At 35.2% G+C, this 25,674-nt stretch overlaps 1 protein-coding gene across 6 annotated transcripts in view; it reads left to right on the top strand.

Annotated features, from left to right (window-relative positions):
• The window catches only part of RC3H1 (ring finger and CCCH-type domains 1), a 79,722-nt gene that overhangs the window by 10,746 nt on the left and 43,302 nt on the right, over positions 1-25,674 (top strand). For all 6 annotated transcript variants that reach the window (XM_077901741.1, XM_077901743.1, XM_077901738.1 and 3 more), the window contains exon 2: positions 22,161-22,535. In XM_077901741.1, the coding sequence (XP_077757867.1) occupies positions 22,305-22,535 (231 nt within the window). In that variant the 5' untranslated portion in view covers positions 22,161-22,304. The remainder of the gene's footprint in view (positions 1-22,160; positions 22,536-25,674) is intronic.

Here is a 25,674-nt window from a genome sequence, read left to right as displayed (position 1 = left end):
GGGCCAAAGGCAGGTGCCAAACCGCTGCGCCACCCAGGGATCCCTGCACCTTGGATTTTAAGCTTTGTTTTGAAATGCTTTCCCAATAATTAGTCTTTTAAAACCCATGTTTTATATGTCAAATTTTACATTAATTACCCCATTGAAAGAAGCTTTTGAACTGTTTTTATTGAACGTTCTTTGCTTGAATTTACTTTTCTTTAAATTTATCAGAGACTGAAATGTAAGGCTCTCCATATATTTAGAAAAATTGAGTTATAGGTTCTGTGGATTGACTCATTAACTGAATCAATTTTTTCAGAAATGTAATTTTAATATGATAGGTCTGTAGGTCTGCAGTTGATGAAAACCTGTTAATAAGGGCAGAGAAGGCCAATTTATTTTCTTTCTGTTGCTTTTTTTTTTTTTTAGAGATGGTTTTGTGAAATAAAATCCTTAGAATAGATAATCTCTAAGTGCATTTAGGAGCAATTTAGAATATCACAAAGGCCAGAGTAGATCATGTTCTTATGAAAGCATCATTGAATATTGAAGTAATAGCACCTAGTTTCTAATGATTAACATATGTTAGTTAATTCCTTGTACTCTGTGTCGAGATAAAACTCAACAGTCTCTTAGGTGCATAATGACAAAATGGTAAGGGGGGTGGAGGGGAAAGAAGTAGGGAGTAAAATCCGGTCAATAGATTCTCCATATTTGGGAAAGATTTCAGGTTCAATTGTTAATTTTTTTAACTCTTTGTTTTTAAGACTTTTTGTAGAGCAGTTTTAGATTCACAGCATAATTGAGAAGAAGGTACTTAAGTTTCCCATATACTTCCTGCTGTCAAACATGCACATTATCAGCATCCACCACCAGAGTGGTATATTTATCACACACACAAAAAAAGATTGATGAATCTATATTGAGATATAAAGTACATAGTTCACATAGGGTTCATTCTTAGTTGGCACATTCTGTGGGTTTGGCAAATGTATGATGACAAGTATTCATGGTTATAGTATCATACAGAGTATTTTTTTTTTAATTTTTATTTATTTATTCATGAGAGAGAGAGAGAGAGAGAGGCAGAGACACAGGAGGAGGGAGAAGCAGGCTCCATGCTGGAAGCCTGATGTGGGACTCAATCCTGGGACTCCAGGATCGCGCCCTAGGCCAAAGGCAGACACTAAACTGCTGAGCCATCCGGGGATCCCCCAGAGTATTTTCATTACCCAAAAAAATCCTGTGTTCTGCTTACTGATCCCTCCTCACCCCAACTCTTAGCAACCAATGATCTTTATTGTCTCCTTAGTTTTGCCTTTTCCAGAATGTCCTGTAGTTGGAATCACACAGTAAGTAGCCTTTTCAGATGGCTTCTTTTTTTTAGCAATGCATTTAAGTTTCGTCCATGTTTTTTGTAGCTTGATAGCTCATTTCTTTTTAATGCCGAATAATATTCCATTGTCTAGATGTACCACAGTTTATTTTTACGTTCACCTACTGAAGGACATCTGGTTGATAGCTTCCAAGTTTTGGTAGTTATGAATAAAGCTGCTGTAAACATCCATTTACAGGTTTCTGTGTAGTCAAAATATTAAACTCCTCTGGGTAAATAGCAAGGTGAATGACTGTATGGTAAGAGTACATTTAGTTTGTAAGACACCAACAAATTGTTTAAAGTGGCTGTCCCATTGTCCTGTTCTATATCTTTTTTTTTTTTTAAGATCTTATTTATTTATTCACGAGAGACACAGAGAGAGACAGAGACATAGGGAGAAGCAGGCTGCATGCTGGGAGCCTGATGTGGGACTCGATCCTGGGACTCCAGGACCACACCCTGAGTGGAAAACAGACACTTAACTGCTGAGCCACCCAGGCATCCCTGTCCTGTCTATATCTTTGCTACCATTTGGTGTTGTTGGAGTTACAGATTTTGGCCATTCTGTTGGGTGTGTAGTGGTATCACGTTTTAATTTGCATTTTCCTCATGGCTTTTGATGTAGAATATCTTTTCATGTTTTTATTTGGAATACAATTAAATTTCATTTCAGTAGGCTCCATACCCAGCATGGAGCCCAGCATAGGGCTTGGACTCATGACACTGAGATCAAGAGTCGGACACTTAACCAACTGAGCCATCCACATGCTCTAGAATATAATATTGTATAAGTGGAATCATACAATATGTACTCTTTTCTGATTAGCTTATTTGTTCTTATATTTTTAATTTACCACTTCACTTTTAGTTTTCCTAGCTTATACATATTTTTAAAGATATATTTAATTTTGGAGACACTTCTACATTAATTAAAAAATTTATTGTGTGGTGATACATCCTGCTGTCTTAATCCCATTGCCATTCAGCTTTATCTTTTATGTGAATTGTCCCAAGTTGACTATCTTTAGAAAAATGAGACTTGTTACTGTCAGGCAGAGAAGTAATTTTTTTCAGTCATTGAACAATTATTGAGCAAATATATGCAATGCAACATACAATAATACGGACTTTCTCATTACATGAAGGTATTTCATATTTCTCAGAAACATGAGAGGAATACCTAATATATGCTGGGCTAAAAAGGATTTCTTGAAAGAACTTCCTGAACTAAGTGGGACTTTAGGATGAGTAGAGGTTTAACATTCTAGATTTAGGGGACTACTTGAACCAAACAAGACCTAGAGTGAAAAAGAATATATTGTGTGCAGGGAAATTTGATATGTCTGTTGGTAAAGAATAAAATATGAGGCAGATAGTGATGAAAAGTCAGATTGGAGGGGTAAGTGGGGGCCACATCCTAAAGATCTTTATGGCATGTCAACTACTTGATCTTCTTCAGGCACCATCAAAGAAATTGTTGTTGATGTTACTTGTTTTTTAAATTGAGGTATAATATATATGGAATTAAGCGTGTCTTTAGGGGTCTATCTTGATGACTTTTTAAATATATACACTTGTAATATACCAGATCATTACCTAGACCAAGATATACAGGGTCTCTAAGAGCACTTAAGAATTCTTTCTTCTTTTTCCCAGACAATACCCTCCCTACTGTCACCCACCTTTCCTAACAGTTATTCTGACTTCTAGCACCATGGATACTTTGCCTCTTTTTAAATGAAGTCATGCATCATGTATTCTTTTTCCTTCCTCTATAAATTAAATCTTTCAGTAGGTGCTATTTTGTATCTGGCTCTGTTTATTATAATTATCTGTGAAATACATTCACCTTATATGTAACATATCAATCTTTTATTATTGCTATATAGTATTCCATTGTGTGAATTTATTACAATTTATCCATTCTATTGCTGGTTATTTGGGTTGTTTCCAGTTTGTTTTGAGCTTTTTATGAATAAAGCCACTATGGACATTCTTGTATATGTCTTTTGATGGACATAATTAGTCTTCTCTCTTGTAAAAATACCCAGGATTGGAATTTTTTGGGTCATTGGTAGACTTTTTTTTTTTTTAAGATTTTATTTATTCATGAGAGAGAGAGAGAGGGGCAGAGGGGGAGAAGCAGGCTCCCCATGGGGAGCCTGATACGGACTCGATCCCAAGAGCACAGGATCGCGCCCTGAGCCAAAGGCAGATGCTCAACTGTTGAGTCACCCCGGTGTCCCTCATTGGTAGACTTTTGTTTGGCCTAAGGAGATGCTGCCAGTTTTCCAAAACGGTGGCCAACTTACACTGCTGTCAGCATTGTATGAGCTTCTAACTTCTTTAGTATTGTTTTAAAAATTTTAGCCCAGGACACCTGGGTAGTGCAGTTGGTTAGGGATCTGACTCTTGGTTTCAGCTCAGGTCGTGATCTCAGGATTGTGAGATCAGGTTCTGTGTCAGGCTCTGTGCTCAGTGTGGAGTCGGCTTGAGATTCTCCTTCTCCTTCTGCCCCTCCCATTCATCCTCACTCTCTCTAAAAATTAAATACATGTCTAAAAAAAATTAGCTCTTCTGGTGTATATGGAGGTTGTATCTGTCATTTTTTAACTTAAATTCCCCTCATGTATAATGATAATCCTTTTAAGTTTTTTTCATTTATTTATTTGGGAGAAAGAGAGAGCAGGAGCAGGGAAAGAGGGAGAGGGAGAAGCAGTTTCACCACTGAGCAGAGAGTCCAATGCAGGGCTTAATCCCACAGCCCCAGGATCATGACCTAGCCAAAGGCAGATGCTTAACCAACTGAACCACCCAGGTACCCCTTGTAATGATAGTCTGTAACTTCAATTGGCATATGGTATGCCTGTTGGCCATTTGGATATCCCCTTTTGTGAAATGTTTGAGTCTATTGTCCATGGTTTTAGTTGAGTTGTTTGTTGTGGAAGCAAAACATAGGTGAATGACCAGTAGCTGTGAGGAGGATAGAGGAAGACGAGAATAATGTAGAGGCAGATTGGTTAAAGGGTTACTACTATGATCCAGATGAGAGAGACTGTGGTCTGTGAGAGCAGTGTCGTTGTTTAAGGGCTGCAAATTCACATCCTAGGGCACTGTCTGGCATACAGTAGGTATGCCTACTTAGTATTTTTTGAGTGAATAAATATGGGTCCTCAGAGAAGTAGAGATGGAAAGAATATATGATCCGTTTAAAATAAAGTGATCAAGTAAGACTCTTCATACGGGAATTCATATATTAAGGCTTAAAGGGAAATGAGAAAAAAAGGTTCAGGATTGGAATAGTGGGCAAACTGATCTTAATTCCTTAAGATGAAAAAGCAGAGCTCCCTGTTTTTACCAAAGAATGTAATAATATTAGTACATAATCCATTTATTGTGCAATCTAGAGCAGTTAGACTTACCTCAGCCTTTATTCCTTGCTGTCTGAAACACCCATAAATATACTGCACAAAACTGAGCATGAATTTAATCTCCAAAAGGTCATCATTATGTATTTTGAAGGAAGTGTTTTGTGTTTAATTCTGACATAGTAGCAACAAATTAGTGAATTCTCTAACAGTAGCTAACTACTTGGGAATCAGCAAAATATCTTCTTTTACAATTTTTACCTGTTCCAAACCACTTTATATAAATAAAATACCTTGTAGCTATATAAGCTTCTTGTTTGGAGGCCATGTAGCAGTTTGTCCATTTTTTAAAACTCAAAATGAAATTTTTGCCAGGGATAGTCTAGAAATAATTCTAAGTTGGAAAATGAATCCATACCTCTTATTTTGTTGCATTACTTTTCTTTCTTTTTTTTTTTTTTTTAAAGATTTTATTTATTTATTCATGATAGTCACACAGAGACAGAGAGGCAGAAACACAGGTAGAGGGAGGAGCAGGCTCCATGCAGGGAGCCTGACGTGGGATTCGATCCCGGGTCTCCAGGATCGCGCCCCGGGCCAAAGGCAGGCGCCAAACCGCTGCGCCACCCAGGGATCCCTGTTGCATTACTTTTCAAGCATGTGTGCTTGAAAATCACTGAATTGTTTTCTGGAAATAGTGTAAACTCTTTCAGATGTATTCTGTAAAAATAAAGTAATGTCAGTGCCTGTAAGCCTTGGTTAGTAGATTATGGGGACAATACATTTTATTAATACTAATATTTTATTATTGTTACACATGTTAGAACATGTCTCTAATGCAAAAATTCCTTAGGCCAGAGCATACACTGAAGTATCACCCAGCTCTTGCATCCCAAGCATGTTGTGGCTTACCTATTCTGAATATATCTTCCTGTTTTCTCGTTGTTGCCCAGTTCTAGAATCAGTCAGCCCTATGGTAGCCACCAAGGAAGTCCAAGGCACAGGCTCCCTGGAAAAAAGATAGGAGCAAGCAAAAGGAAAGAAGTGGGGATTATTAGTGTGACATGCTGCTTTGTTTTTTGGAGTAAAGAGGTGACTCTTGGTTCTCAAGTTTTGTTATTGACACCTGGTTTTTGTTTCTAGTTCAATACCAGAAATCTGCTGATAGTCAAAATCCAAATGTCATCACTGCTTCAAAAATGACTTTATGAAGGGTGGTTTTCTGACTGATTAGTTTAACTGGAGTGTTTTGTAGCACTTTAAAAATATAAATGTAGAAAAAAAATCTAACAAATACAATGCTAAATGAAAGAAGCCAAAATACAAAAGAATATATACTGATGATTCCACTGAATAGAGGTGGTTTTGTTTTTGTTATTTTTGTTATTTTTATTTTATTTTTATTTATTTTTTGTTGTTTTTTTAAAGATTTTATTTATTTATTCATGAGAGACACACAGAAAAGCATGTTCCATGCAGGGAGCCCGATGTGGGACTCGATCCCGGGACCCCAGGATCACGCCCTGGGCCAAAGGCAGGCGCTAAACCGCTCAGTCACCCAGGGATCCCCCACTGAGTAGAGTTTTTAAGCAGGCAAAAACTAATCTATGGTATTAGAAGTTAGGATAGTAGTGACCTTTGAGGAAGAATAAAGGAATAATGATTGGAAGGGCTGGTGAGGGGACTTTCTGGGGGTAATGCTGTATATCTTGGGTATACAGTTGACCCTCAAACAATTATGGATACCGACCCCCCCATGCGGTCAAAAATCTGCTTATAGCTTTTGACTCCTCACAATTTAACTACTAATAGCCTACTGTTGATCAGAAGTCTTACCCATAATGTAAAGTTGATTAACATATATTTTGTATGTTATATGCATTATATACTGTATTCTTAAACCTAGAGAAAAGAAAATCAGAAGGAAGGTAAAATAAATTCATAGTATTGTATGTATGTTATTGAAAAAAGCCATCTGTAGGCAGACCAGTACCAGGGGCAGCCCGGGTCCTGGGATGGTAGTGTTCTACAGCTTGGTGGCCTTGGTTCAGGAGGGCAGCTCCTGGGTGGCTTGCTGGCTGTGGCAGAGGCCTGGAGGCACAGTACAGCTATCCTGTCTTGCCATATAGCATTGACCTGTGCTATAAGGAGCTGTGGCCATGTGTAAGTGTAGCTGGCCTCCTAGAGACTCTGGGCCCTGAGTGCTGTTGGGCAGAGGCTGGGGAGTGTGCCTGGTGAGGAACCAGTGCTTGGAGGATTGGAAGGTTGAGGGCCCTGGATGTGATCCTCCTTCAGCTTAGCCTTCTGCCTGCCCGCCCCCTGGTGCTTGACCCAACCCCTCATGTACACATTCCCTTCACGCCGGGGGTGACCTGAAGTCCTACACTGTCCCAGGGCACCCAGGGACTGCTGACTACCTCCATGGGTTTCCCTGGCGTTGCCAGGGAAACGGGCACAACCTCTGTGTCAGTTGCCTTTGTTTTGTTCTATGGAGACTGGGGTTGGCAGTTATAAGTAAATGCCTTGTGGTTTTTGCTGTTAACTCTTTTTAAAAAATCAGTATAAGTGGACTCATGGAGTTCAAACTGGTGGTGTTCACAGGTCAACTATACAGGTCAACTGTACAGATACGCTTACTTTGTGATAATTCATTGACCTGAACATTCTTGATCTATATGCCTTTCTGTATGTATGCCATACTTCAATACATATTAAGTATCTTAAAACACATATAAGGTTAAGATTCATTTTCTATTTTAGTCCTCTGATTATTTCTCAGTGAAATGTCCTAATGTTCTTTGGGATTCTCCCCAGAAAACATAGAAGTTGCTGTAACCTAATTTTTTTCTTAAATAAAGTAGTAGGCTTAAACAGTTCCAGGATACCTGCACTAAATCAATCTTTTTCTTTCTTTCTTTTCTTTTCTTTTCTTTTCTTTTCTTTTCTTTTCTTTTCTTTTCTTTTCTTTTCTTTTCTTTTCTTTTCTTTCTTGATTTATCTATTCAGAGAGAGAGAGAGGCAGAGACACAGGCAGAGGAGAATAGGCTCCATGCCAGGATCCTGATGTGGAACTCGATCTCAGGTCTTCAGGATCACACCCTGGGCTGCAGGCCGCGCGCTAAATGGCTGCATCACTGGGGCTGCCCTAAATCTACTTAATTTAAAAGTAATCATGCTCAAGTTAAACTGCAAACAAGGACCATTTAATTTAGATTTTTAGTTTTGGCTAATTAAAAATTACAGGTGTTGAAAATTAGAAAACATTTATTACAGTGGAAAATGTACAGGCTTTAGAGTGGACAAACATAGGTTTGAATTATGACTAGACCACTAAATTAGCTGAGTTTTCTTTCCTTCATTAGTAAAGATGATAGGTATCTCAGGTTATTGGAGGATTAAATGCAATCATCTACAAGTACTTGGCACTCAAATCCCACAGTTTGGGGATGGAAAGGGAATAGATTTGGAGAGTATATAAAGATAGTTGTGAGTAGGTAAAAACAAGTATAACCTGCTGAAGATCACTAAGGTGAGGAATGGTAAGGAAAGTTAAGTCTTTAGGTTATAACCAGTAAAGACTAACAACATCCAACTTGGGAACCTAGGAATCTATCAATATTAAGAATTAATAATTTAAAAAAGAGTTAATAATGCTTCTCTGGAACAGCAGCATGGAGGATTGTTAGTATAGATAACAAATGTATTAAGTTGTAATATAGTAAAAAGTTTCAGATGGATTTAAATTGAGCCTAAGTGGAACATGTTTTGTCTAGAGGATTTGTTGTCCATGCTGTGCTTTGAAAGTATTACCAGTGACATACTTAAATGCTTTTCCCCTTAGTTACTGTTAATTTATGCTGTAGAATTAAGAAACTAAATTTAGGAATGTTGTGTTTATGAAGGTACTTCAAAATATTAGTAATTTTTAGGGTCTTAGAAAAAGGATAGGTAGATATTCACTTTTTTAAAAGGTATAATTCAATTGAGAGAAACTTTCAAATTCCAGGATCAATATTACATTCAATATTACTGTATTCTCAAAAGACTATGATGAAATTTAGAAGTGTTCTGTTGTTATATATTAATTATACAATTATTAGATATCTATCATGGAGTAACAAACCACCCCAAAGTTCAGTGGCTTAAAACAGTAACTGTTTTATTTGTGTCACACTTCTGAGTCAGATTTGGAGCAGGATTTAACTGTGTGTTCTGTTGCTAGTCTCCACTGAGGCCACTTATGCAGCTTCAGTCATCTGGCAGCTTAGATTGGGACTGATTGCTCTTGGGGTTTGAGCTTGGACCGTTTTACTCTGTTCTGTTGGTTTTACCTTTGGGGACTAGTTCAAGCTTCCTCACATAGTGGCACCATGTTCCAAGAGAGTGGGGGTAGAAGCTGCAAGGTCACTTAAGGCCTAAGCTCTGAAACTCCTCCAACATCACTTCTGTTCCATCCTACTATTCAGAATAAGTCAAGGCCATCCAGATTCAAGAGGTGGGGAAATAGACCCACTCTCTTAATAGAAAGAGCGGCAAAGTCAAATTGCAAAGGAGGAATTTTGCAAACTGACACACAAAATGATTTAAAAACCTAAGGAGACAGTCTTACAATGGTAAAGATAGACACACCAGGGTTGGAATCTAAACTCTACCAGCCCTTACTGGCCATGAACTTTGAGAATATGGTTTAACTTTTCTGAGCCCTGTTTTTCTCAAGGGTCTAATAATAGTTTGCAAGGTTATTATGATAATAAAAAAATAGAATAGTGTCCTTTTTAAAGAATATTTTAACCATAGTAAATGCCATTATTTTAAAACTTAGCATTCCTTTTAAGTCTCCATTTGCTTATATTGAACCTATGAAAATCTCCTTCATAGGAAAGCCAGCATAGCTTGCTTGTAAGTGGTATTCCAAATGCCCTCTGAAAGATAAAGTTGGGTGTTTTTTCTGTTTGCCAGCTTTGATATATTAAGACTCATTTCTCATGTTATAAATTGTTTGCCTAAAATAATGAAACAAAAACCTGGATTTTATATTTGAGTTTATAAACCTTGAGGTGTCTTATTTCCTTCCAAAATGGAAATGTGTGTGTGTGTGTTCATTGGGAAAAGGAACCACCAAGATCTTTTAAGATTGCATTTATACCTCTTAAACTAATTAATGTTACAGTTCAGGGTATAAAACACTTGAATTTTTTATCTTTTTAAAAATGTGTTTTTATTATTTTTAAGCTCTTAATGTGTGGTTTATAAGTTTCCATTCTATAATGTGTAGGGGAGTAATTGTCTAAAATTGGCATCATTTGCTACCAATGTAAATTCAGAGTTTATATTTTGGCCACAGTTTGTCATTAAGCTGCTGATGTTAAATATCTCATTTTCTCCCCAGTGTCTTAAAGTGGAAAGTAAAATTATTGATTTGAGATTTTTCTTTTTAATATTTTTTACTGGTTTTTTAAAAATTTAACTGTATAATTAACATACAATGTTATATTAGTTTCAGGTGTACAATATAGTGATTGAACAATTTTGTACACTAGTAAGTGCTCGTCATGATAACTAGTAGTGTTAATCCCTTTCACCTTATTTTACCCATCCCCACACCCACTTCCCTCTTCTCTTTATTTTTAAAGGTTTTATTTATTTGAGAACGAGAGAGCACAAGCAGAGGGAGGGAGAGGGAGAGAGGGACAACCAGACTCCTAAGTGGGGACCCCTACATTGGCTTGATCCCAGGACGCTGAGATCATGACCTGAGCCAAAGGCAGACACAACAGACTGAGCCACCCAGGCACCACCCCCCCTTCTTTTTTAATATAGGCATTTAAAGTTGTAAAATTCTCTCTAAACCTTGCTGTAGTTGCATCTTAAAAGTTTTTGTGTGGTATGTTTTCATTTACATTCATCTCAAAATATTTTCTAATTTCCCTTTTGATTTCTTATTTGACTTCTTGGTTATTTAGGAGTATGTTAATTTTTCTATTTGTGAGTTCCCCAAATTTATTTCTGTTACGGTTTGTAATTTCATTCCATTGTGTTCAGAGAATATAACTTTTGTGATTTCAGTCCCCTTAAATGTATTGACACTTGTTCTGTGATCTACCGTGTGGTCTGTCAAAGAATGTTCCATATGTACTTGAAAAGAATTCTGCAGGGTAACTGGGTGGCTCAGTGGTTGAGTGTCTGCCTTTGGCTCAAAGCATGATACCGGATTCCTGGGATCAAGTCCTGCATCAGGCTTCCTGCAGAGTCTGCTTCTCCCTCTGCCTATGTCTCTGCCTCTCTCTCTTTCTCTCATGAATAAATAAAATCTGAAAGAAAAAGAAAGAAAGAAAGAAAGAAAGAAAGAAAGAAAGAAAGAAAGAAAGAAAGAAAGAAAGAAAGAAAGAAAGAAAGAGAAGGAAGAAAAGAAAAAAGAAAGGAAAAGAAAAAAGAAAAAAGAAAAGAAAAGAAAAGAGAAAAGGATTCTGCTTTTGTTAGGTATTCTCTGGATGTCCTTAAGGTCTAGTTGGTTCATAGTGTTGTTATTCAAGTCCTACAAATCCTTGTCGACCTGTGCATACTTCTGAATGTTAAGGCCCTAAGTTTCTTCCCTAGCAGCTAGCTTTCCATCAGCTCAGTTGGCTTTATATTGGGGAAAACAAATACTCCAGCTTGATAGGTTTACTGATGTATATTGGCTGACATTTTCTGTATTAAAACCATAGAGAAAATAGCAAGAGAGAAGACAAAACAAAATTTCTCTGATTTTAAGGAACTTAGTCTAGTTATAGCCTAACTTTGCTTTACTGAGAATACTATTAACAGGGGTACCATAGTTAAGAAATCTAGTAATATTGATAAGAGACGTTGCTAACCTAAACTTAGGTATTGGGAATGAGTAGGAAGGTGTTTCAAGAAACATTAAAAAATAAAATGGTAGGATATGGTGACTGATTAGTTGAGGGAGAAGGGTTTGGGGAAAAGGGAAGTCAGTGATGATTCCCCATGTTTCTGTCAATGGATAAGTGACTCAGTCATTGACATGAGGAACAAAAGGTTTTTGGTAAGGTTGAAATTATTTGAGATACTAGTTAGACATGGATGGCTAATAGCCTACTGATTGTATGGCCCTGCCTGGCATTCAGAAGAGAAGTATGACCTGAGATATAGATTTGGAAAATCATCAGCATTGTAGTTGGTATTTGAAAGCTGAAAAATACACAAAATCTCTCAGGGACATTTTTTGAAGGAAAGAATTGAGAAAGGAATTCTGAAAACCACATACATTCCAGAGATGGGCAGAGAAGGAATAGCCCTCAACAGACACACAGGAGTGGCCTGCCATTAGTGGAATATCTGAACAGTATGCCATTATAGAAACCTGAAGGGCAGCATTTGCAGGAATAACTGGTCAACATTATTAAATGCTATATCAAAAAAAGATAATTACTGAGATTTAACTGTTGAATTTCAAAAGAAGGTTGTTGATGTGCTTTTTTTTTTCTTTTTTTTTAACTAAAGGTCTGAGACAGGTTGGAGTTAGAAATGTGGGTTTTTTTTTAAGCTCCTCTGAATAAGGATTTAAGCATGCTGGTAGGAAAGAACTAGTAAGGGATAAGTTGAACAAAAGAATTATTAGTGCTGCCCCTCAAAATGTCTCAATTTCATTGTAATTAACAGTCTGAAATAATGAATTTATGGGGGACAAGTTAGATTTTCTTTTCCTTGTGAGCTTTTACCCCTACATTCAAGATTACTGAGTACTTGCCAATCAGATTTGTCATTGTGTCTCAAAATAACTTGTGCAGACTGGAGGAACAAACTTCCTGTTCTCAAAAGGAGCCATTATTGTAGCAGCAGGAGAGATTTCAAAACGTGATCTGAAAAACTAAAGTCTGGTTAAAATATTTGGCCTAGGTACTAAAAATCATTCATGGATATTTTTGTGTTGGGACTGAGTTACCTTTATGTTTTAGAAAGGAGGCCAAATTAAGGAGACATCAATTTTTACAAAGAAAGCAACCAATATCAGAAATTTGCATTTAGTTTGAAAGCAGTGAACAAGATAACAGATCAACTAAAATGTGTAGTGTAATCCAAAATATACCTGATTTTGGTTATTAGTTCTTGTTGGGTTGTTCATGTTTGGAATACATTGAATATATTGAATTCGATCTATGTAATATACAGCAGGATACTGTATGTAATACATCTCAATCCTAATGAAAAGCTGAAAAAAATACAATAACCTTTGGGCTGTTTGCTACTATGGGTAAGTTTTCCCTGCTTGTTACCTCACAGATATTTTCAAGATGACACTTTTCTACCACCTCTTAATAACTGGTGATGTCCTTTTCAGTGTAGCACATTTACACACAATGCATAACTTTATGTAGGATAGAAACCTGGAACTTGAAACTGTACACAAAGTTGGAAGTTGTCGTTCACTTTATAGAAAGTATTATTTCAAACTTCAGGTCACACAGCTTCCCCATGAATGGTTTTATCTTTCCTTACTGTTTCTTCTAAATTTGGCATTAACTTTCAGATAGAAATGTTTCTTTTTGTCTTTCTGAACACTGGGAAAGTAAGCCAGCTAAATGAATCCTTTGCTGCTTTCTCAACCCTTCTGTGTTAAGTTGTATCTTTCAGGCTTCCCCCCCCTCTAAATCAGAAGCCATTCTTTTTATACCTGTCCCAAGTATTTGTCCATTTGTACTAACATTACTATATAAATTATATTAGTTATATCTAGAATGTTGTGTACAATATAGGGTTACAAATTCACATATTTTGGGAAGAGAGATTTTTACAATCAAAATTAGATCTTTCTTCACAGGGTATTTTTGCCAAAAAAACCTTGAGGTTCCTCAGAAATCTCAGCCTAGTATTTCATCTGTAAGTTAATTGATACTTTGCTGAGAATTATAACACTGAAAAGTGTTATAATAAGTTATTATTGATTTTCCTTTTTGTTTTGATTTCCTCTTTTTAGCTTCATTTTTCAAGTTGGTTAAAAATGTTCTGATATTGCCCCATTGGTTGCTATGGAAATGTTCCAGAGGATGGAAAATTAAATTAAGACCAAGAATAAAGGATTAAACTCCTCTCATAGGGCAGGCTGAGAGGAGATCCAAGATTTTGTTCTTATAGACAATAAGGTTTTATTTAGTATATCTTTCTCAGGACAATTTATACTTCAGATTCACTTAAGAGCTGAACTGTGGTCTCAGTCCACAATTTATTAGCTTTAGGCAAGTTATTTAATGCTGTTGAAGCTCAAGCATTACCTATAAAATGGGCATAAAAAATGCCTCAGAGCAGTGACTGGCCCAGACTAGATACTTGATGAATTTTATTTCTGTGTTTCTCCCTGTAAATCAGAGGCAGTTTAAATGAACCCATATAAAGGAGATGATACTACAATTTTAACACGTTTTTGAATGTCAGTTTTAATATATTTAAATGACATCTTCAAAGCAGTGTAATTTAGCTTTTAATAGGGCTATTGCTGCATTCATAGAACAAATCTGAAGGTGTCTTTATGTTTTTAAATTATTATATTTAAAAATTTGAAAATTAAGACCATTTATAAGCCTTTAATGGTGATTTTAATGGTTTTATTGAAGTATACTTTACATAGTGTGAAATTCACTTATTTTAAGTGTGTAATTCAATGAATTTTAGAGAATTTGCTGAATTGTGCAGTTATCAAGATAATCCAATTTTAGATCATTTCCATCACCCTTAAAAGTTCCTCTACCTTAATGACTATATTAACTCTCTATAAGATGGCACAAATTATAGTATTTAAAAGTACTAGCTTGGTAGTTAGGCTGGCCAAGTTTGAATCATAGTCCTGCCACTTGCTAGCTTTGTATCTTTGGGTACTTGTCTGTACTTTGGTTTCTTTATCATTAAAATGAAGATAATTGTATTACAGCATTGCTGTGAACATTTAATTAATTTGATACTGTATATAGAGCACAGAAAGTGCTGGCATTTAACAGTTGTTGGTGACTGGTGGTAGTTTATTTTGTTTAGATTTATGGTATACATTTAAATAAGAAAAGAATGTGAAAACACCTTGCATAAAGCCTGACCTTTTAGAAAACCAAGCTCTTTTATGTATCCTATCATGATTTTGTTTGTAGTAGCCAAGAGCACTAATTCTGCTGTAAAAATGTGCATGTTTTGGGGGAAGTTATATGATATTTTAAAATTTGGGCCTTCTTCAAGGTGGACTGATTGCTATATAATTGTTGTATGTTCTGTGTTATCAACTTAGTATCAGTAAAATCACTAATTGCCATTTACATAGGGGAGTAGGCCTTGTTTTAACCAATAGGAAGTTAACCATTGGTTTCATCATTGAGCAGCAGCCTCTCCTTTGGATTTTGTTAGAAGTAAAGAGGGGGACACCTGGGTGGCTCAGTGGTTGAGCGTGATCTGTGAGTCCCAGGATCTAGCCCTGCATAGGGCTCTCTGTGGGGAGCCTGTTTTCTTCCTCTGCCTGTCTCTGCCTCTCTGTGTCTCTCATGAATAAATAAATAAAATCTTAAAAAAAAAAAAAAAAAAGAATCTGGATGTTGGTATTTGGTGTTTTAGTAATTTTATTTCATATATTTACTCTTGACTGAAAGGATGTTTATTACATTCGCTAAGCCATATGTTCTATGTGGTTTAGATGTATTTTGTGGTTGAAGATGATATAAACATCTGTCTTTGAGAAAGCTTGGAGAATGTTTAGAAAGATGCCTTTGGAGAAAGATGTTTAAAGAATGAGGAAGTAGAAATTGTTCTTAGATCTAACAACTACAATGACATTTGCTTTATGATTTTATATTCCTGAAATAGAATCATCAAAGACTGAGTTATTATTTGTAATCATCAAATTTCCCAAGCAAAGTCAAGCTTTTAAAATACTGTTTTCCCTTTGGTCTCTTCATATGTATCTTTCTGATCAAAAGAATGCTTTTATTTTCAGTGAAGAACCTGATGCTGGTTCTGTATGTTTATTCTATCAAGTTTGTTATAGTTGTCTCTAAGAACTACGTTACTAGAAAATGTAAGAGATTAGGGCAGCCCCGGTGGCTCAGCGGTTTAGTGCCGCCTTCAGCCCAGGGTGTGATTCTGGGCTCCCTGCATAGGGCCTGCTTCTCTCTCTCTGCCTGTGTCTGCCTCTCTCTGTGTTTCTCATGAATAAATAAATCTTTTTTAAAAAATGTAAGATTAGCAACTGTACCTCATTTTACTAGGTTAAGTGAGATGAAATGAAAAATAAAATTAAACTTGTGCTAGTTCTTTGAACGAGGTAATTTATAGAGAAGTTATAAAAGGGCTTTTAATAAATTTTGAAAAGGACTCCTAAGTTTTGATTATTTGGATATCCATAAGTGTAAAATGGTCAATGTAATAAGGAAAAATGTTTTAATTTTACTGTAATTTATCTTAGAAATAGGCTGAGTTGTATTCCAGATATAGTTAGCTTCTCTTTTTGTTCTTTCAAGTTTATTTGCACTTATATAATTATTATATACATTTTATTAGTTGTCCAATTGTGTAACTGCTATGTTTGTTAGATGTCTTTCCAGACTTTTTTCTTCCATCCATTTACATCCATCAATACCAAGACTAATATATAGAATTTTTTTCTCCAACACAAATGATACTATATACAGGTCTGCAAGTTTTGTTTTGCTTGATATATCTTGGATCCCTTTCCATTTCCAGTGCATAAATTTCTTTTTTAATAACTGCATCTGTTTCCATAGTACAGGGATACCCTCTGTTTATCTAGCCATTCCCCTATTTTGAACACAATATTTTTAATTTGTCTCAATTACAAAGATTTCCAGCCTTTCTTTTAAAAGAATTCTGTTATGGATGCCTGGGTGGCTCAGTGGTTGAGCGTCCACCTTTAGTGCAGGGCGTGATCCCGGTCCCACATAGGGCTCCCCGCATGGAACTTGCTTCTCCCTCTGCCTGTGTGTCTGCCTCTCTCTGTGTCTCTCATGAATAAATAAATAAAACCTTAAAAAAATAATTCTGTTATGAATACATTGGTAGATTATGTTTGTGTAATATGAAAGTCAGTGTAATGTTTCTTTGCTGTATTAGAATTTTTACGTATCAAGTTTTCTAAAAGGCATGATGGTGGTATAACCATAACCATGATGGTAATATAATTATTTACTTTATTAAATGAGAGAGAAATCCCATAGTATTGTTAGATTCTCCTTCCAATTTGGGCCTTGAAGGAGATCTCAGTGGATGAGGATTGGTAAGAATAGTATGCAGATTGGGGAGTATTAAAAACAATGAAGTGGGATCCTTCCTGCCTCTTTTAGTGCCCTTTTGAGTAGTCTTTACATTATGACCACGCACAATAATAGTAGATAAGAGATCATGTATTATTTGGTCCTTACTGATTCTTTAATCTCATCTCATGCATATTTCTCTTGCTCTCTTTGCCTTTTGTTTTTGTTTTTCATTTCCCTGTTGTTTTTTTCTAGCTCCCTAATGGTAGTATATTCTATAGTCTTCAGAGCCTGTCGTTCTACTTTTCCTTACCTAGAATGGGTGCACACATTTTATGCATTATTTTTCCCATAACATTTATTCTTCATCTTTAAAATATTACCATAAATATCATTTCCTCAGGAAAGCAATGCCCCATACAACCCCATCCCAATTTGTTTAGATTATCTCTGTTATATGTACTTAAATCTCTGTCCTTTGCCTTTACTTTAATATCATTTACCATGCCTTGGAGTCATGTACTTACTTTGTATCATTATTGTTTAAATAGATTAGATAACGAAGGAAACAATGTAAGGTCTATGCAGACTTGGAATGACTTGCTTGTGGACTAATTTTTAGCCCCACTCCTGGGCACATAGTAAAGACCAATAAAACATTTTTTTTGCAAGTAATGGAATATTTAATTTTTACTGGGAATGGAGAAAGATTTCTAGGTATAATTTCTAAGAAAAACTGGTTTAATAAAAAAAGTTGTAAATAACAGCATTTAAAATGCTTTCTTTCCAATTAATAACATATATTTGACAAATGAATAAAGAAACTGAAGAGAGAATAATAGCTATGGTTTTCCTGTGGAGGTGGGATGAAAATGAAGACTAGAGGGATGGGAGATAGGAATGAGAGGGAGATACTCCAGTGTAACCGTATAAAAAAAATGATGCCTGCAAATATCACTTTTTAAAAATTTCCAAGAGTTGTAGTCTGTTGAGACTGTGGTGCAAATACAGAGGAAATATATATTCATATAAATTTTTATTCCTGTTTTTTTTTTTTTTATGTTTTTACCAGTTACTTTATTTCACTGAGTCTGTGATTCTTATCTTCTCTTTCCCTTCCTCTCCAAATAAAACCTTTGAGAATCTGATAAAAGTCACGGATCTTATTCCCAGAAGAATGAGCATGTATATATAAATATTTTTACATATTAAAGATTAATGGATGCCTTGATCCAAGCCAAATATTATTAACCATGGTTTTAGTAAGCAAGAGTATTTTAAAAATCAGGTGTTTGGTGGTAGTTTTCTATGCAAGGCAATCCGGTGGAGGGTGCAGGGGATGCTAAAACTAGGAGTTAGGAAACTTGGTTTCTAATCCTAGCTCTGCCATTATCAAGCTGCATGACTTTGTAACTATTTTACTTGTTTTGCCTTTTGGTCTTCTCCATGTCAAATTGGTGCAGTGGAAAGTGCACATAGGCTTTAGTGTGTCAAGTCCTGACCTGAGGTTGTTGTGTCCTGACTTTGCCGGTTACTACCCTGTGACCTTAGACAGAGTTCTCTGAATGTTTTTTTCTGAAAAAAGAAGGAAAATTATTCCAAATTCTTTGGGTTTTAAGGTGAAAAGAGTTGTTTGAAAAAGTTTCATAATACTTGCTACTAATGAGGACATAAGTAAATATTAGCTCATCTTGAAAAATTAGGCTAGAACCAGATGATCTCTAAGGGTCTTTTACCAGTAAAATTTTATGATTCTATTTTAAACAATTCTTGTTACAACAGGATAATTTGGAAAATTTGTAATGGCAGCACAGATCTGAAATCAGGTAGGAGAGTCATGAGTTTTCAAATATGTAAAACTGATGTTGACCATATTTTCTACCTGTTATCCATATTGCAATGTCTGACATGTAATAAATCTCAAATATTTACTTGCAATTTTATGACTCATTAGGAATAATATAGATAAGAATTTCTTAATGTAGAGTTTTTAGGTACCTTAGAGATTTCTGAATAGATTTCCACAGATCTATGAACTCTGAAATTATGCAAAATTTTTAGTATGCCTAAATTGTGAGGAGCTATAGCTTTCATAGTGAACAAGACAGATGAGGTCTCAGTTCTTGTGGAGTCTGTATTCATATAGAATATAGATATTGAGTAAGCAGATAAAAATATAAGAAAGAAAATGCTACTTATAGATGATGGAAATGCTTTATAGAGAATTTAAATATAGTGATGGACTAGAGTGATTTAGAGTTTTGAGTGGTCAGGGAGGACTTGACATTTTTGGTGGCATCTAAGTGATAAAGAGTGGTTTCCAGTTCAAAGATTAGATAGAATAGCTTGTAGTAACATACTAAAGTGGGAACAAGCTTCATTTGAGGAGCTGGACAGTACTGGGGTGGTGAGGATAAGTATTAGAAAATAAAGTTAGAGTAGAATTAACAGGTCTTATCATTTAGGATTTTGTAAATCAGAATATGAAATCCAGACTTTATTCTAAATCAGAAGGCTGTTTTGGGATTTTAGCTGAAGGATGATGAGAAAGAGAAACTCAAAATGGAGATCTGATGATTCTAGCATTTAGAAGAATTTAGGAGGTCAAAAACATAACAAATTGGAAAGGATGAGGGGAATGTGGTTCATGCACACTTTCAAGAAGCAGGGAGTTAGTAATTGTTTCATATCTTAACTGAGAAGACAAATGAGATTAGAACAGTGACCTGACCATTAGATTTGGCAGTTAAATTTAGCAGAATTGCTATGAAGTTAGTAGCTGTTAGGGCAGCTTTGTGACATTGGTTTTTGAATGAAGTCACAAATAGTTCCTTTATATTTAACCTTTAATCTTAATATGGTTAAGAGTTTGGATTTTGTGCCAGTATATCTGAGTTAATATCTTAGTTCTATTTCTTCTTACCTTACTCAGCCTCTCTAAACCTCCGTTTCTCAAATCTGTAAAGTGGGATAACGGTAATTACCTACCTTTTATAAGTCCTCTATATAAGGCGTATGTGGCACATAGCTTTGTAAATAATAAAAATTATAATTATATACAATAAAACACGTTTTGTGCCCTTTGGCACTTGTATAAAGTGTTGGAGAGACTAAAGTGTGCTGAGTTTTATCTCTACTTTTATAGTTAACAAATTTTAAGTTGTCTACAATGTCATACTAATAAAAGGGAACCATTTAACTCTACAGAGATTAATATAAGATCAGATTATCCACAGGCATTGATATAAATTGCCATGCTAATCTATAGAAAAGTTCATGTGGGTGATATTTTATTGATTTAATCAAGCTCAAAAAGCAGTTTGTGACTGATACCAGTTCCTTTTCTGAATATTCTATCTTCTAAAAATTTTTTTTCTTTTGGAGCATTCTTTAACCCCATACACAAATGTAGCATTTGAGTCTGCAGTTGAATAGAGTAATTAGATACTGTATTCTCTTTTTTACCATTCTAGATGAGAGTTTCAATATGTTAAATAGTAATAATTTAATATAAATATACTGGGCAGCCCGAGTGGCTCAGTGGTTTAGTGCCGCCTTCAGCCCAGGGCGTGATCCTGGAGACCCGGGATTGAATCCCCCATCAGGCTCCCTGCATGGAGCCTGCTTCTCCCCTCTCTCTATGTCTCTGCCTCACTCTCTTTGTGTCTCTCATGAATAAATAAATAAAATCTTAAAAAATAATATAAATATACTTGTAGTTATTCATAATCTACTTGATTAAATCCATTTTAGTAGAAGTATTTATCTTTAAAACATTATGGAAATCAAAAGATTTTGATTTCTAGCAATTTCTTTACTCATTCTTGTTATTGCCGGGGCCATTTTAACACACATGCAGATAACTTTAATTTTAGATCCTGAACATGAAATTAACTTGGTTAAATCCATTTATCTTACAGCACACTTTGCAAAAACCCAAACAAAGCTAAGATTACTCAGAAGGCAGATATTATGACTATGCTGTTTCGCTAACAATTCAGTCTGGCACATAAGTAGTGCTTAGTAAATATTTGTTGAGCGAACAGATACATTGTTAGCATACCTAATGGAAACTGCTCTCTCAGCTCTCTCATCAATAATAGGCTTGCATTTAAGATTGAGTTATTTCGATAAAACAAGAATTAAATGTAATGCTCAAAAAGTAAGGTATATAGAGGATTTATTTTCCTAGTTAATTACAGCTTAAATAATTTTTTCGTCTTTGTAAGTGGTCTCTCTTGAGCATAATCAAATCTTGAAGAACCTTGTAATACTGTTACTTTATTGTTCTGTGCATCAATTCTCATTTTTAGAAACTACAGTTAGAGATAGTATAAATTGTATTGTTTAAGATATATTTTGGAAGTTTTAGGTTGACTTTTGTATATAAGAAGAATTTTTTTTAGATATAGGTGATGAGTTTTACAATTTGACTTTTATCCTCGGCCAAAAACAGGATAGGCAATGAAATTTCATTTAATTTGAATTATAATTATTTTGTCATTCATAAATTTGGGGATTTAAAAAATCTTTGAAGTAAATAATTTTAACTGTGCATTTGTTCTAACACAACGCACAGTAGCAACAAGTACAGGCCATATCAGAGGTTTAAAGATAACTATCTGCAAATAAAATTCTTAACAATATCTAAGACCCTTAAAAACAGACTTTAAAAAAGCCCACAGACTCTTTATCTCATTACCCATACCTACTTTGGTGAAAAAATATTTTAATGTTTTTACTTCAGGCCAATTTTTAAAAACTTTATTGAGGTGGAACATACACAGAAGCATACATATCAGTGTAGAGCTTGTTAAATTTTCACAGCTGAACAGATTGATGTAACTGATGTTTAAATAAGAAATAATCTTCTTAACCTTAAAAAGGCTAATTCTTCATTATAATTCTAGACTTCAATAAACTTCAGAGACTTAGATACTGTATTTAACTTTATTACTAACTTCATTTGTTACCTGGGGCAAGTAATTTTCTTCCTGGGGTCCACTCCCCATCTCTTCAGTAAGGGGATGAGACAAGATGTTTTGTTAAGGCTCTAATTTTATAAAAGTGTGAAACAGTGTACTATAGTGTTATAAATGGGGTATAAAAGGTTGTAAGTAGTAGAGTGTAAATGCATAGTTTAATTGAAAAGGAAGACACACTAATTTTTTTTCTTTTTTTGTTTTCCAGGTTATATTTCACACTATGTGCTGACTGTATCTACAGAAGATATTTAAAAAAAAAAAAAAACTTTTTTCAAAGATTTTGATTCCAGTGGAATCTTTGCTTTAGATTATTTTGTGTGTGTGTTAGTGAATTATAACTCTAGTAACAATGCCTGTACAAGCTCCACAATGGACGGATTTCCTCTCCTGCCCAATTTGCACTCAGACTTTCGATGAAACAATTCGAAAGCCCATCAGTTTGGGTTGTGGTCATACTGTCTGCAAGATGTGCCTGAATAAACTCCACCGCAAGGCTTGCCCATTTGACCAGACCACTATCAATACAGATATTGAGCTCCTCCCCGTGAACTCAGCATTGCTGCAGCTAGTAGGTGCTCAGGTAAGATGAATGACTTATTATTCTTTTAAATTTCTGAGTGTGTTTTCCTTCTAAGAGAAACCTGTTGAATAAAAATTGAGCAATGTTGCCTTCTATTTAATTAGATAAAATTCTATTCAGTACTGTGTAAATCCTTCATGTCAGTGTGTTGAGAGATATACTGTGGCAGTGCAGGATTTTCAGTCATAACACAGTAACAGCCATTTAATCTTGGTGGTCAGCCTTTCTCAACAGTCTTAGTGGTTCAGATCACTAGAGAAACCTAAAAGGGTAAGTCACAAGGACCTCTTAATTAATATTGAGGAAAATATTACTCATAAAATTATTGCATTTTACTTAATAGGAAAAGTGAAGCTACTTCAGACAATTTTACTTAGTAGACACTAACTGAAATGAAAGATAAGGACAGTGACAAGAACTGTAGAGCGTAACCTTTGGGAACCATTTTTCTAGAATAGGAGCAAATATCCCCTGGTACCTAAATGTAAAAGTCAAGCAATTCTGATGGTAATACTCTGAAATTTTATGTCTGTATTCTTGAATCTAGTTGTTAGTAATATATTCAGAAGATATCACAAAGCCAAGAAATGCAGGTTTTTGAAAGATAGATATGATTTACTTAAGTAATCCTTTACTAAATTTGCATAGTGAGTCTGAAATGCCATGTATTTACCATAAATCATTTTCTGAATAAATATATTAGAACTTCAGATCTGGCCCCATTAATGTTCTCTAGATCAGTCTTGATATAAGCTGCTAAAATGTAGGAAGGTTGATATTATGTATGTTGGAGATGAAGAGAACAGTTCTAGAATAGCATATTCAAAAGGAAAACTTATTTATAAACCTCTCTTGGGGATCCCTGGGTGGCTCAGTGGTTTGGCGCCTGCCTTTGGCCCAGGGCACTATCCTGGAGTCCCGGGATCGAGTCCTGCATCGGGCGCCTGCCATGGAGCCTGCTTCTCCCTCTGCCTGTGTCTCTGCCTCTTTTCTCTCTCTCTATCACGAATAAATAGATAAATAAATCTTAAAAAAAAAAAACCTCGTGATGTCACCAATACTACAAAATATTTGTCAAATGGGAAAGTGCAATTGATCCTTTTTTGCTTCTTGTCCTGAATTTTTCGTTTCATAATCAAGTCTCTTAATTTTGAAAATCCCACTGTGACATTTTGGGAAACATTTAAATAGACTCATTAAGGATAATTTTAGAAATATACTGTTTTAATAGCAAATAACTAAAGGTTGCTTTTTTTCATTAAATTGTCTAAAGAGGAACTAACTTTCCATAAAATGAGTAAGACCTTGTTATATCTTAACTGAAACAACTAATTTTAATGATATTTGAGTATGGGGCATTTTATTTTATTAATTTTTTAAGTTTAAATTTTAGGTAGTTAACATACAGTACAATATTGGTTTCTGGAGTATAATTTAGTGATTCATTACTTATTCACAACACCTGCTGCTCATCATAACAAATGCCCTTCTTAATACCCATCACCCATCTAGCCCATCCCTACCCTATGTCCCTCCATCAACCCTTAGTTTGTTTTCTATCTTTAAGAGTCTCTTATGGCTTGTTTCCCTCTTTCCTTTTTTCTTTTCCCCCTTCCCATGTGTTCGTCCGTTTTGTTTCTTAAATTCCATGTATAAGTGAGATCATATGGTATTTGTCTGTCTCTGACTGACTTATTTTACTTAGCATATTCTAGTTCCATCCATGTCATTGCAAATGGCAAGATTTCATTTGTTTTGATGGCTGAGTAATATTGTTATACACACACACACACACACACACACACACCACATCTTTATCCATTCATCAGTCAATGGACATTTGGGCTCTCTCCACAGTTTGGCTATTATTGATATTGCTGCTATAAACATTGGGGTGCATGGATCCCTTCGAATTTGTGTTTTTGTATCCTTTGGGTAAATACCTAGTAGTACAATTGCCAGATCACAGGGTAGTTCTACTTTTAACATTTTGAGGAACAAGGATAGAGCATTTTAATGTATAGTAGCCACTATTTTACCTTTAAAGATTTCCTTTAAAAAGCTGTTAGAGTTTATAAATGAATTAAGCAAAGTTGCAGGATACAAAGTCAACACATTAGTTGCATTTTTATACACTAGCAATGAACAATCCAAAAGGAAATTAAAAAAACAAATCTACTTACAGTAAGCATCAAAGTAATAAAGTACTTAGGAATAAATTTAGCAAAGGAAGTGAACGAATCATGCACTGAAAACTACAAAACATTGCTGAAAGAAATTAAGACAAGTAGGCATTGCATGTTCATGAACTGGCAGACTTAATATTGTTAAGATCATAGTACTACCCAAAGCAATCTACGAATTCAATGCAAGCTCTTTCAAAGTCCCAATGGTGGTTTTTCTTTTTGCAGAAACAACAACAAAAAAACCCATCCTAAAATTCATATCAGAAGGGACCACAAATAGCCAAAACAATCTTGAAAAAGGACAAAGTAGGAGGAATCATACTCCAGATTTTGAAATTGCAAAGCTACAGTGATCAAGACAGTGTGATACTGGTATAAAGACAGACATTTAGATCGATGGAATAGAACAGAGCTCAGAAATAAACCCACACATATGAAATGATTTTTGACAATGTTGCAAGACCATTCAGTGAGAAAAGGACAGTTTTTCCAGCAAATGGTGCTGGGAATATTGGCTATCCCAATACAAAAAAATGAATTTGGACCTTTACCTCACATCATACACAAAAATGAACTCAAAATGAACCAAAGGCTATGTATAAATGCTAAAACTACAGAACTCTTAAAATAAAATACAGGCATAAATGTTCATGACCTTAGTGTAGGAGGTGGTTTGTTGTTTGGTTGGATTTTTTTTTTTGATAAGACATGAAAAGCATAACAAATAAAAGATTAGTTGAACTAAAGACTTAAAACTTTGTGCTTCAAAGGGCACCATCAGGGAGTGAAAGAACAACTCACAGAATGAAAGAAAATAATTGTAACTCATATATCTGAAAGAAAGTTGTGTCTGGGATATGTAAAAGACTCATAACTCGAAGATCTGAATAGACACCTTACAAAAGAAGATAAACATACAGATGGCAAATGCACTAATGAAAAGTTGCTCAACA

Source organism: Canis aureus, chromosome 6 (assembly GCF_053574225.1).
Source record: "Canis aureus isolate CA01 chromosome 6, VMU_Caureus_v.1.0, whole genome shotgun sequence".
NCBI lineage: Eukaryota > Metazoa > Chordata > Mammalia > Carnivora > Canidae > Canis > Canis aureus.
This window is presented reverse-complemented; position numbering and strand designations above follow the sequence as displayed.